The sequence below is a fragment of the Falco biarmicus genome, chromosome 12 (assembly GCF_023638135.1).
Source record: "Falco biarmicus isolate bFalBia1 chromosome 12, bFalBia1.pri, whole genome shotgun sequence".
NCBI classification, from domain to species: domain Eukaryota; kingdom Metazoa; phylum Chordata; class Aves; order Falconiformes; family Falconidae; genus Falco; species Falco biarmicus.
Genome location: NC_079299.1, coordinates 11,299,779 through 11,312,105, shown reverse-complemented (window position 1 = coordinate 11,312,105; position 12,327 = coordinate 11,299,779). Strand labels below are relative to the sequence as shown.

General features: G+C 45.2%; 1 protein-coding gene across 10 annotated transcripts in view; it reads left to right on the top strand.

Moving 5' to 3' along the window:
• Positions 1–8,266, top strand: part of RPS6KC1 (ribosomal protein S6 kinase C1) — a 91,283-nt gene extending 83,017 nt beyond the window's left edge. For 6 of the 10 annotated variants that reach the window (XM_056356975.1, XM_056356973.1, XM_056356976.1 and 3 more), the window contains 3 exons: positions 1,608–1,690; positions 2,393–2,488; positions 5,609–8,266. In XM_056356975.1, coding sequence (XP_056212950.1) covers positions 1,608–1,690; positions 2,393–2,488; positions 5,609–5,719 — 290 coding nt within the window. In that variant the 3' untranslated portion in view covers positions 5,720–8,266. Of the gene's footprint in view, positions 1–1,607; positions 1,691–2,392 lie in introns of all 10 variants that reach the window. The other 4 variants (XR_008824875.1, XR_008824874.1, XR_008824876.1 and 1 more) reach the window with 4 other exon arrangements.
• Positions 8,267–12,327: the final 4,061 nt, after the last annotated feature.

The following is a 12,327-nucleotide window of genomic DNA, read 5'->3' as shown; positions in this document are numbered from 1 at the left end:
AATGTAAAATTAAATTACAAGAATTGATCTTGATTTTTTTTTTAACCCAAATTCTCATTCATTTACCCAAATTTACCATAATCTCAGCTTCATCTGGATGCTTGCCTGGGATCTTAAACATTTTAAAAATGCATGTAATTAATCTGATAGAGTTTCTCTTGTGGCTGCCATTATATCTTTATAAAACTTTCTCAGTGCTGGTAGAAGTATTAATCTGTAAAGAATGGAATAAATTCTAACGTGTGGTACCCTTATAGTGATGTATTAGGCATTCAGGCACCATTAACACTAATAAACTTTTCAATGTGAGGGATGTCCTACCTAAAGAAACAATATCTGAGCCATCCTTCCTCGTTGCTCTTGCAACAGCAACCTCAGCCTAGTGCTAAAAGGTGCTGAGCATCTTCCAGTTTGTGTGGCAGCTGCCCAAGGGGGCAGCCCTCTGCACATCCCCGTGCTCAGCGTGTGTGTGCAGCTCTGCATCTGGGGAGGTCTGAGGCTACCGCCTTCCTTTCCCTGACCCTGGCGTGTGACTCATCTGTAGTTCTCCTTGGCCACGCTCATGCTAAGCTCCATAAAATGATGAGCAAGATTTTTTGAACATGCCACAATGCTTTTCACCGCAACGACTGTATGACTATATGCTAATTGTTGTCCTCGGCTGGGAAGCTGGTGTGGCTTTTGCCACCAAAGCTATTTTAGTGCAGCTTCTGCATTTTTTTGACAGTCAAAATGAAGATTTCATCTTCATTGCAATCTGTTTTTCTGCCTGTTTTAGAGCAGACAGTGTGATGTGTTTGTATTTAGTAATTTTTGTAGTTTCATGCCTGAGTCAGTGAAGGCCAAGCTTTTTACATGCATCATGCTATTGAATAAGTGATGTGTACGGCAAGGGACTGTGTAACTCCCATCTCACCTGCCCGCTGGCTCTTGTTCACAGACAGCAGTAAGGGAGTGTAGGGTGCTGGCTGGACGCTAGGGAAAACAACTTTTCATACCTAGGGACAATTGGGGCTGAGCTGTAGCAATACGCAGCTGCTGGCTGTGGTTAGGCGATGTGAAGTAGATTTAGCATCTCTCTCTCTGGTTCTCAACAGACAAGAGAGGCTATTGCGAAAAGCCTCCCATGGTGATTCCAGCAAAGGGTGTGGGTTAGCCATGAGATGAATCCTGCCCTCTTAAGACAAAATTAAGGCATGCAGTAGGCTATTATAACCTCCCTTGTGCTGCTTTTAGGGATGCTTCAGGCCACTCTGGTCAGTCCAGCTCTTCTGACCAGGGTAAATTCTCTAAATATGTTTTAATTTAATGTCTGTCACTGTCCAGTTTTAGTCCAGTAGAGAATAATCCTAAATGTAAAGCCTAAGTCTTGAAAATGCCTAGGTATGCACAGAAAAGGCGGATTATGCATGAAATTTATAGGGTTGCTGTGTTTGAACAATGCAGTCTGTAGGTGGCTAAAGGGCTAACTAAATTGCAGGCATAATGAAAGCTCTGTGGTATTTAGTATATGTTCTGTCAGCATTAAACAGTCACCTTGTAAATATATGTTAATTCTGAAGGTGTAACTGACCTTTTTAATATTAATTGAAATGTCTCATGTTTAGAGGTTGGCGCTATCCTAGAAGAGACAGAAGCCTGTGACTGGTGGAGCTTGGGTGCCATTCTTTTTGAACTCCTCACTGGGAAGGTAGGGCTGGGGGCAAGTTACTTGATAAAACTGACCTCTTGGCCAGTAATTTCTCCCAAGTGATGTGTCCAGTTGTGATTTCCTTACTTGTCTTTCTCAGATGTGCTTTGCTGACCTGAGCATCTTCAATTTGCTTGGTCTGCATGACACCAGAGAAACAAAATATGCTTCGGCAGAACAACTTTATGAAGCTGCATCAAGCTCAGGACTGTAAAAATAACCAAACCCCATGCTACCGTCTTAACCACAGTGAAATCAAAGTTCTCTAACATTGCATCTGTACATTTGCCAAATTTTTGCCTTAATAGTTTCAGTATTATTTCCTGGGACAGTGTAGAAGCTGTACGTTGCTGTTGCACATTAATTTGGTATTTTGAGATCAAATTGGTGATTAGTTGACAGTTTTGCATGAAGAAAGCAAAGTCTACCAAATTCCCAGATTCTTCAAATTTGAGCAGTAGAGCACAAGCACAAAGACATAAATACTTTAAAACCATATATCCAGAGGGACATCAGTGCCAGTAGACATTCCTCCCAGAATCTGTACTTCATACTAGGAATCACTGGAATTTTAGCTCTATGTGTGTTAATTTGCATGTGTGCTAGGAGATAATCCAACACTACACTTTTTCAATTCGTAAATGTATCTGCCTGCTTTGATTTTTCTTTCTTTCTTTCTTTTTTTTTTTTTTTATTCTCCAGACTCTGCTTGAGTGCCATCCATCAGGAATAAACACTCACACTTCTTTGAGTATACCAGACCATGTATCAAAGGAGGCCAGATCACTGATTCAGCAGGTAATTGAGGGGAAAATTTGTTTTCTATATGTGCACGTATAGACTGAACCGATATTTACGACCTAAGTTCTGGTAAAGTAAATGTAAAACCAGAAAGCTGCTGATAGGAAAGCGGGTGGGTCTTTTGTCAGCACTGATGAATTTTGCCCAGCTGTCTTGTTGCATCTGGAAACTTTGACTTCTGCTGCCAGGTGTCTCTGTAGAAAACTGGAGTGTTTGCCATTTCTTCAAAGAGCAGGTTTGGTCAATGCTGAGTACTTTGGAAACACATGCTGGTGAGGGATGAACATTTTAGGAATTCTGCCCTAAATGTTCATGGAAACATTTGTAATTAATTGAATTAAACTAAAAAATGTTGATGCCAATTCAGCCAGAAAGAAACCTGTAACACACTGATTAGAAGTTATGACCTTACTGTGGTTGAAAATCTGTAGCTGTCCTCCAGGAAACCTTCTGGATGCCATTTGTTAAGAAAAGTACTTTAAACTGTGAATACAAGGACTTTGGTAATAAGAAGATACAGTTGGACAAAAGGCAGAGTAGGAAACCTTAAAATATAGACAACCTTCCAGCCTGAGACACCATTTTCAAATCAGTGGGAATAGTATTGACTGCTGGTTTTAGTTTACTCTTAGCTTTAGGTAGTCATGACTACTGAGAGAATAAACTTGTAGTACAGGGTCTTGAATTTCAGGTAATGCTGTCTTCCTTCTAGTTAATTTTGACACAACTGAGAACGTGGAACCTGGATCCGACCTATGCCACTTGAGTAAACAAGTGATATATGTGAACTGTGGTGTTCATCTTTGAGCAGCATATTACTAGTGAATGCATAAATAATGACATCACTTAGATGTAGATTTGAACAGAGTAGAAAAAACAGTTCTTGAAGAAAATGAAGGAAAGAGATTTTGAAAATTCAGTGAGTCAAAAGACCTAGTGACAGATTGATTTCTGTGCCATTACTGTGAAACAATTAATGGAAATGGAACTAGATGCTTGGACCTCCTATTTTGACTAGGTGACATCAAATCACTGAAAGTGGAAGCACATGTCTGTGTATTTCTGGCAAAGGTAGAAAGGAAAGTGACTAAAGAAAAAGCCCGTTTTTGTATAATCTGGATTTATGTTGTTAAGACGGTAGCAAATTGTTACCCTCACTCGCAGGTACTGCAGGACTCAAATGGCTAAGGGAAAGCAAAACCACACACTTGATGAAGGGAATTCCTTCCATTAAGATTAGAAGTGAAGACAAATGAAGTGGCCCAGTCCACTTCTCCCTGCCAATGTGGGTTGTTCTTCACTGCAGACTAATGTATTGTCTTATTTTCAAATATGCCAAAGTGTGGCTCTTTTGCCATTTGCAGTTTAAGTGGCAAATATATCTCTGCCACTTGCAGATATATTACAAGGCCATATCTGTTCAGAGAACAGTCACTCCCGTGCCTCTTAGGTTAGGCCTTCTAGTGTAGGGTGGTGGCTTATCTGGTGGAGGTTCGGCTATATGAAGTAGTAAATCACATTTTTGTTGTGTGACTATCCAAGGAAGCTGCCATTCATTGTTGAGGAAGCCTTGTCAGGAAAAGGAAGAAAGCTCTCTTGGCATGGATAGCAATTTGTCATTGTGACTTTCCTTCCCCCCACTGCCAAGGGTAAACAGGTCAAAGCATCACAGAATAACTCTCTGGGATCAGTGTTCAGCTATACAGAAAACTCTGTCAGACATTGTCTCCTGCTGTGGCTTCCAGTGCAGGTGACTTCATTTAGCCAGCTTCTAAGAAAACAGAGATCTGTTTATTTCTGGTGAAAGATGAAGTTGTTATTTTTATGTTAGCTTGGTATTTTGCATCCAGTATTTTTTTCAGGCACTTCCAGGCTTTACTACCAACAAAATATGCAACATGACTTTTCAACAGGTATCTGTTGCAGTTTGTGTTGCATCTGCTTTCTGAGAGTAAAGTTCTGGAAGTAAAATCTGCAGAAAATAAGTGTCCGTTCTTACTTTCCCTGTGCTGTTGCTGGTTGTATTTCAGCACAAGGCAGAGAGACCCTGGCTGCATTGGTTTCTGCTGGCTTGTGGAAGGTATCAAAGCAGCACTATTCACTGTCACCAAGCTACCTTTACTATGTGACATTATGACTGCAAATCGCAGAGCCATCTTAAAATGTGTAAATGCCTATGTTTATGGATGTGGACTCACTTAGATGTTGAGTGCATTAAGATGTGAATACACATTGTTCCAAGTGACAACGGGGAGAAGTTACCCTATTAGCTGTTGCAGAAAAAGCAAGCAAGAAATCATGCCTTTGTACTGGCTCCAATTGAATAGAGTATAAACAGTTCTCTAAAACCGCAGAATATTTTTATGTGTCTTTATTAGTCTCTTTGGAGTATTACCTTTGCATTCCCTTTTATATGTATTGGTATCTTTAAACAGATGTAAATATTGTGATTTCCTTTTCACATTAATTCAGCATGTGATGTACAACTGAAAAGTAAACGAGGTGCTGAATTTTAGGAAATTTCCATGAAGGCATTATGCTGTTTTCTTTCTTTCACTGGGGTTTTGATTTTTCAGTTTTAGTCCATTTGTAGGACTCCTTAAAACTTTATTTTTATTTTTTAGGAAATATAGAACTGGCTGTAACATCCTGGTATTTTAGGACCAACTCACAATTTGTGAAATGGAAGGTTACAGACCCCAATGTAGCTGTAATGCAGTGGTGTGAGCAAAGGTTAACACGAAGTAAACGAAGTGTCCAGAGTTCTACTGAAGCAGGCTCTCGCTGCTGTGTGTGTGTCTCTTTTTTTTTTTTTTTTTTTTTTTTTAAAATGAGGTTACACTTGAAATGAAGTCCCAGTGTGCAGTGCTTCAGGGAATTGCATGCTGTGATCAGTAGTCTCTGAAGACTGTAACACTGAGACTCAAGGAAAGGAGAGTCTTCTTCCATTTACTGGATTTTAGGAATTTCAAGTATGCTTTTGCACTCTTGAAAGTAATTCATAGAGGAGCAAAACGGTAGGATGTCCCTTACCTTAGACCTTTCTGGAACTTTTAAGCAGTTGTTTTTGTTCTTACTCACTGAATCATATATATATATATTTCTTTTTATATCAAGCTTTTGCAGTTTAATCCTGCGGAGCGTCTTGGTGCTGGCGTTGCTGGTGTTGAAGACATCAAATCTCATCCATTTTTTGCCCTTATAGAATGGGCAGATCTGCTGAGATGAGAGATGCGTGCCCTCTGAACAAACTCAGGTCAAGTGGACAAGTTTCTCTGGCACAGAAGCACCCTGACTTGCTTCCTTTGGATGTCTCAAACCATTTGGATGTGATGACTAACGAACGGTGGAGCAATCAGGCCAAAAGTGAACACTTTTAACAGGAATCACTGGTTGTACAAGGTGCTAGCTTATTTTTATGGCAACTGGTTGCTAGGTGTGTGTAAGTCTTTTCACCAAAGGGTGGTTTGTGATGAAACTCCTGGGCAGCATGTTCAGCACTGCCAGCTTGTCCAGTAAGTAGAAACAGGAATGTGCTCCTGGTGCTTTGTCTGATGGTGGAATTGTCTATAGTCTGTGCCAGCTGGAAGTATATTTTGTAGTGTCAATAGACCATTTCCCTGTGCGAAGTGCAGCTTGGGGGGGTGGGGTGGGGGGGTGGGGAGCCGGGGGAGGAAGGAGCAAATAATTTATTAATGGTATATGCTGAATAAAACACTAAAATGCTTTGTGCAAAAGTTGACACGTTAAAAATATGTCCATTAAAAATTAAGAAAGCTGTTGCATAATACTGTGGAATGTGTCTTGAAAATGGCATATCACTTCCCACTGTGGAAAGAGCATATAAAAGGCAAATAATGCTGTCAGTTGTTGTACTTTGTTGGCTGGCAATGTCTATTTAAAACTCTAGACTCCATTGTATTTGATGAGCTACATGTTAAAATCACTACAGAAAGGGAAATCTTCTTTTCCTCAGCTGGATAAACACTGCTTTAGCACTAATAAGGAACAAGAAAACATAATACTAAATAAATGTATAGATTAAAAAAGGAAAAACTCTTCTTTCATCACTGCAGCCACCACTTTATCACTTAATGAACTTTACTTCCTCTAAGTGTCCTATTTTTAGCTGCTACTTCAGGAAAAAACCTTTCTGCTTGTGTTCTTCTGCTTGAGGAAGCTTCTGAACTCTCCTTTTGTTTGTTAATAGTCTTAATAAATCAAAGAAAGCCTTCGCCCACTCTGCTGCTTGAACAGGAAGAAGCCTGGGATTCGCTCATGCCAAATGACTAAGTGACATCTCTGAGCAAACCCTAGTGGGTAAGACTTGGGTGTGAGCCAATTCGCTGACCTGTTTGTTTGTTAGGAAGGTCTGGAGAATGGGAGAAGAATATGAGACATGCAGAGTATTTTGCTGTGCACTGCTGTTGCTGCTGAGCAGCCATGCTTGTATGGGTTCCTGACGTACGAACGCGGTACGCTGAGATGCTTGTACATACTATGAATCTATGGGTTTTTTCCTAAATGTTCTCTTTGCTTTCACTTTTTTTTTTTTTTTTCTTCTTCTTTTTCTTCTCCTCCCCAGCTTTATCCGGAGGACAAAGGGCAAATTCCTTTGGGAAAGTGAGGTGACAGAAATGATTATTGAATTTACAACTAAAAAAAAAAAAAAAAGTATCCCTCCATTTGTATTTTAGCAGTGTATTTTATGGGCACTCCCAAAAGTGCATCTGTACAGTCTCCATCTGTTAGACACCAGGTCGGTGTATTCAAATAAAGTGGAAAAGGAAAATGCTTCACTTAAACAAAGGAAATCTGGAAACTTTTTTTCCTTTTTAATTTATTCCACTCCCCTCTTCCCTTTCTTGTGATCACCAGGCCATCAGAGGGGCTGTAACAACACTGCAGGTTGTAACCAGGTCACTAGTATCACTGCCTACGGAGCGCTGTCCAAGATTACATCACTCTCAGAAACTGTGTTTCAACCTACCACCCTGTGGCTTCATAACAGGAACTCCCTCAGGTGAGCCACAGGAACAACTTCCTGCGCCGAGCGGGTCGGAAATCTCTAATGCGGAGACCGAGCTGATCCAGAGCTTCCTTCCAGCACTGCCCTGGCTGTGACTTTGGAGAGGGCTCGTTGCTCAAGGGAAGCCTCCCTTCCCTCGGCCACCTGACTCCATCCCTGGGGCTCCCTAGCCTGGCCACCAGATAATGTCATTGCTCATGTTGATCCTCTTGTCCCACTGCATTTGCCTGGTGATAACTGTAGGAAAAATATTTTCCATGTTACTTTAAAATGCTCATTTCTCTAGGTTGTGCCCATGTGCCAGTTGCAAGTAAAGGCAGGATAAGATAGCACAGGAGCACAGGCTGGTTTCTGCGAGCAGCAGCAGGAAAACACTGTTCTAGCAGAAACCAGATGACCAGTCACTCTCACTGCAAGGCATTTGGTGTAGTTAATGACACAGAAGTATTTCTTTTTCAAGTATGCTAATAGATGGAGACTAGAAGGAATAAAGCACTTGGCAAGCCAGCTTGCCCAAAATGAGCCTTTGAGATGCTACGGGTTTTCATAACCTTGCCACTGACTTAGATAATGATTTTGCTAAAGGAAGCACAGTCTGGAGCTAATTGCACAAAGAAATCCTGCTTCTATCTTTTTTCCCCCCCTTCCTCCCCCCCCCCCCCGCCCTTTAACATGTATTATGTTGTATTGGTGTTTACATGTATTCCTTTAATAAACAAAACCTTTAAGCCTAATTCAGACCTTGGGTTTCTGAACTTTACATTTGGTTCTTGAAGACAAATGTATTCCTTTAATAAACAAAACCTTTAAGCCTAATTCAGACCTTGGGTTTCTGAACTTTACATTTGGTTCTTGAAGACAATCCTTCCTACCTAATCAATGCTTTTTGTCCTTGGCTTTTATGACTTGAAATGTTCTAGATGCGTGCTTTTTGGTGGCTCTTAGGAAGCCCTGTGGTGCGCACCTCTATTTTGCTAATTGTTAAGTAGTGCAAAGTCCGTTCCAACTTCCTTCTGTTACGCCTAACGGCTGATAGCAAAACAAACCAGTGCCATGTTGTTCACAGGAATTAGTGAGTCTATGTAAAACACAGTGAAACAAACCTATAGATTTCCATGTTCTCCTGTGGGTGGTTGGGTAAGGCAGGTAACGTGCTTAGGGCATCTTAGAGTGGTAATTCATTGCACCCTGATGAACTGCTCTGTAACGTTTTTTCTGTCTTACAAAGAAAAGCTGGGGAGACAAAATGTTTGAAGACTGGCACTGGGTAGAATTGCTGTGAGGTGAGCCAGGGCCCCTGCCCAGACCTACGGAAGAAATCGCATCTCATGAAAAACAAGGGCTGTAACTTTGTTAGCTTTTAATGGCTGTATCCACAGCTTCTGTGCTTGTTGTGCAGCTCCTACACCTCCTGAGAGAATCACCTCTCAGACAGCAGTCACTGTCGTGCTGACTCTCCGCGCACCTTTGGGATGCTGAGTTGGCAGGGTTACCTGCACCGCAACATCCACCCCGCTCCACTCTCCAGTGCTAAACCTGTTCCTTGGTGTGTCCCCGCAGCGAAGGGCACTGGGATGAAGGCGGCTGGGGAGGTCAGCCTTCTCTAAATGAAGCACTCAGCATAACAAGGTACAGGGAAGTGCGAAGTAAACTGCTACAGGATTATTTTTTTTTCCCCGAGTGTGGTGTCATTTGTTTTCTCAAGGACACTGCATAGGAAGCTGGAGAAAGAGAAACTTCCTCCCTGGTGAGATTTATGGTAGGGATTTTAGCGATAGAATGAAAAAGTAGATTTGTTGATTTCTTTGGGTCTGTGCTTTCTGCATGGGCTTTGCTGTGAGCTGCAATCTGTGGTGCCCAGCCCCCCATGCGGCATGAGGGGGCCTTTCCCCCGGCGGCAGCACGTGCTGGTGAGCCTGCCCGCAGCCCACTTGGCCCCGGCTGGGTGTCGATGGCCTCTGCCAGGCTGGAGAGCATCTCTCAGCGGCCCTCGGCTCGCGTGCAGCTTTTCAGCCACAGCCCCGCAGCTCTGACGCCCCAGAGGCTGGTGGGCACCGTTTCTCTGCCTGTCTGCAGCAGCGGCCTGTTGAGCGCTGCCCCTTCCCTGGCCTCGGCGGCTCGTTACCCCCGGACGGCCTGTCCTGGGGGTGCAGCCGGAGATGCTGCTGGGGGCCCTTTGTCCAACCAGTGCCTTTTGCTTCCCCCTGCCCTGCTCCAGCCTGGCAGCCTCCTGTGCAGCGCTGTGGGCCGGGCCTCCCGCGGGTGCCTGCTCTGCAGTGGTACGTGGCACCGTGTCCGTTATCAATCACGTTTAGGGTGTACCCACCACCAAGCGGCAGGCTGGGGTGCAGCGAGGAGCAGAGCGGGCCTGAAGCTTTGCCCACCCGAGGGCCTGAGGACTCTCCCTGCAGCCTCCCCCCGAGGGCTGGGCGCCCTGAGGGTGTCGCACCTTGGCGCTGCAGGAGGACAAGGGCACGGGGCTGGGGTGCAGCTCCTGCTTACACAAATGCACGTGGGGCGACATGCGAGGAGACGAGATGGTGGAAGAAGGACTTGGCCGAGCAGTGGGGGATGCTGCCAGCAGCAGCGGGGTGGGGGCTGTGCGTAAGGGGCTCAGGAAGCCCCCAGGACAGGGTGCCTTGTGCTGCTCCAGCCGCATTTTGGGAAGGGGTGGCAGAGCCAACTCCCAGAGGGGAAATGGGACTTGCTTAAAAGGTGCTGAGAAGCTGCTGCTGGCAGTGGTGGTTTAGACTGGCAGCGCATGGCCGTCTCCTCTGCAGCGGGGCTGGTGGAGGGCTGGTCGCTGCCTGAGCCATCTGCAGGAGCAGAGCTGGGGAGCCCTGGCACAAAGGTGAGATGTCCTCAAGAAAATGCCAACTTCTGAGCAGGGTGGCGAAGCAGTGGAAGTGGTCCCGCCTCCTGCTAGTGCCGTGTGGTGAAATCTGCACCCCTGCTGTAGGGCAGAGGAGGCTAATCAGGGCACAGCGGAGGATGCTCCAGTCTCCCAGCAGCAGGTGACAGCTTGACACGCTGTCCCAACAGGACCTCACTGCCTTTTGGCAGACCAGAGGCTCTCCTTCTCCAAAGGCAGCTCTGTCTCCATCTCCTTGGCCCAGGGACTCATCAGGAGGGATTAGAGCTGCTGCTGGAGGGCTGCAGTGGCACCATGATGGGCAGGAGGGCTGGGGAAGCTTTCAACGCTGGGCAGCAGGGAATTGGCGTCCTCTTGGGAAGGCTGCAGGCAGTGGCCTTGATGCTTCGCTGCTGAGATCCCAAGGTTGGCAAGTTTGGGAAAAGTCCTTCTGGGGGCAGTAAGCTAGGCAAGCCAATTGGCAAGCAGCGGAGCTGGGTAGAGATGGTCCAGCCAGGGAAAGAGCAGATGTTGCGGGGGTCAGCGGTCCTCCTCAGCAAAGCCTTGCTAACCTCATTTTGCTTTGCCTTGGAGGCAGAGCTGTTTTGCCTTGGTACAGCCTCACCTCTACCAGTTTCTCCCATCCCCTTCCATGAGCTGAGCCATTTATCCCCAGGGTATTTTCTAGGTTTGCCCAGCTGTTGTTGCATCCATCGGCCCCAGTCACAGATTTTCTTGCCGGTTTTGTGCCTTTGGTTCTGCAATGTCACCCCAAAATGCTGAGACCCAGGAGTGGATTATTAGATGCAGCTGTTATCCCCACATACCAATGAAAACAAAGAGAGAGGATTACTCCCACAAAATGAAAGCATGGGGGTCATAAAAGCGTTAGGAAATTGCTTACCCCAGCAGCGTGCGAGTAACGAGAGTTTTATGGTGCCTCGCACAGTGGTGGGATAACGAGGAAGGAGCCTCCATGAGAGAGGCCGGTGCTGCGCCATGATTTAGAGCATGGCACTGGCTAGCTCCGCTCCGCTTGCAATCTTGCTTGTGCGCTGTGGTCTGATGTTTGCCAGCTCATAATCTTCCTTTACGAACCAGGCACGGAGAAGAGCTACTTCAACAGCATGGGCCACGAGCCAAGCGGCATATATCCTTTCTCCAGACTTTAAAGTATTTTTACATCCTTCCCCGCTATTCTGCCTCCTTGGGCTCCTTCCTTTCCAACCTCATGCCTGCTTTGACCTCAGAGAAGTCCCCTGCAACCAGCCCCTGGTGTCTCACGGTCTCCTGCCAGGCCCAGCAGAGCTGAGACTCAGTAAGGTGAAGTGAGAGGTGAGTTCGTGTGAGAAGGGCCTTGGCTGCTTCAGCTCCTTGCAGGCGCCTTGGCAGGTGCTTTGCAATACTGCAGAGAGTCCTGAGCTAATCGGCTTTCTAGGGTAAAGTAAGCACACAGTGTGAAGTCCCAGCCCCATTAACATCACTGGGAGTTTTCCCATTGACTTTGCTGGGGTCAGGAGCTTACCCTTCAATTACAGAGAGAAGCCAATTTCATGAAAACAGGTATAGAGAGCTTATTTGCTTTCCTACTTTAAGCGTACCCGTGTAGCCCATGTAGTTTCTGTCTCAGTGTTGGAGAAATAAGTTGCTTTTTTTCCTTCTTTTTTTTCTTTCCTTTTTTTTTTTTTTTTTTTTTTTTTTTGATTTGCTGTTCTGGCGGGTGCAATTAACATGGCTACGCGGTTACTGTCCCTGGCTGGGATGAGGTCTGCAGCTCTTCTCCCTTAGCTTTTGCTGTGCTGCTGATTGACTGTATGAGCCTCCCAGTAAAACAGGGAGGGCATTTTGCTAAGTGGCAGAGCTGGGAAGAGTTAGTTAGCGCCTGCCCTGCGTTTTAAGGCTGTGAAGTCTTTGATGAGCAGCGCTGCACATGCCCCGTTAGGGTGACTGGAGCAC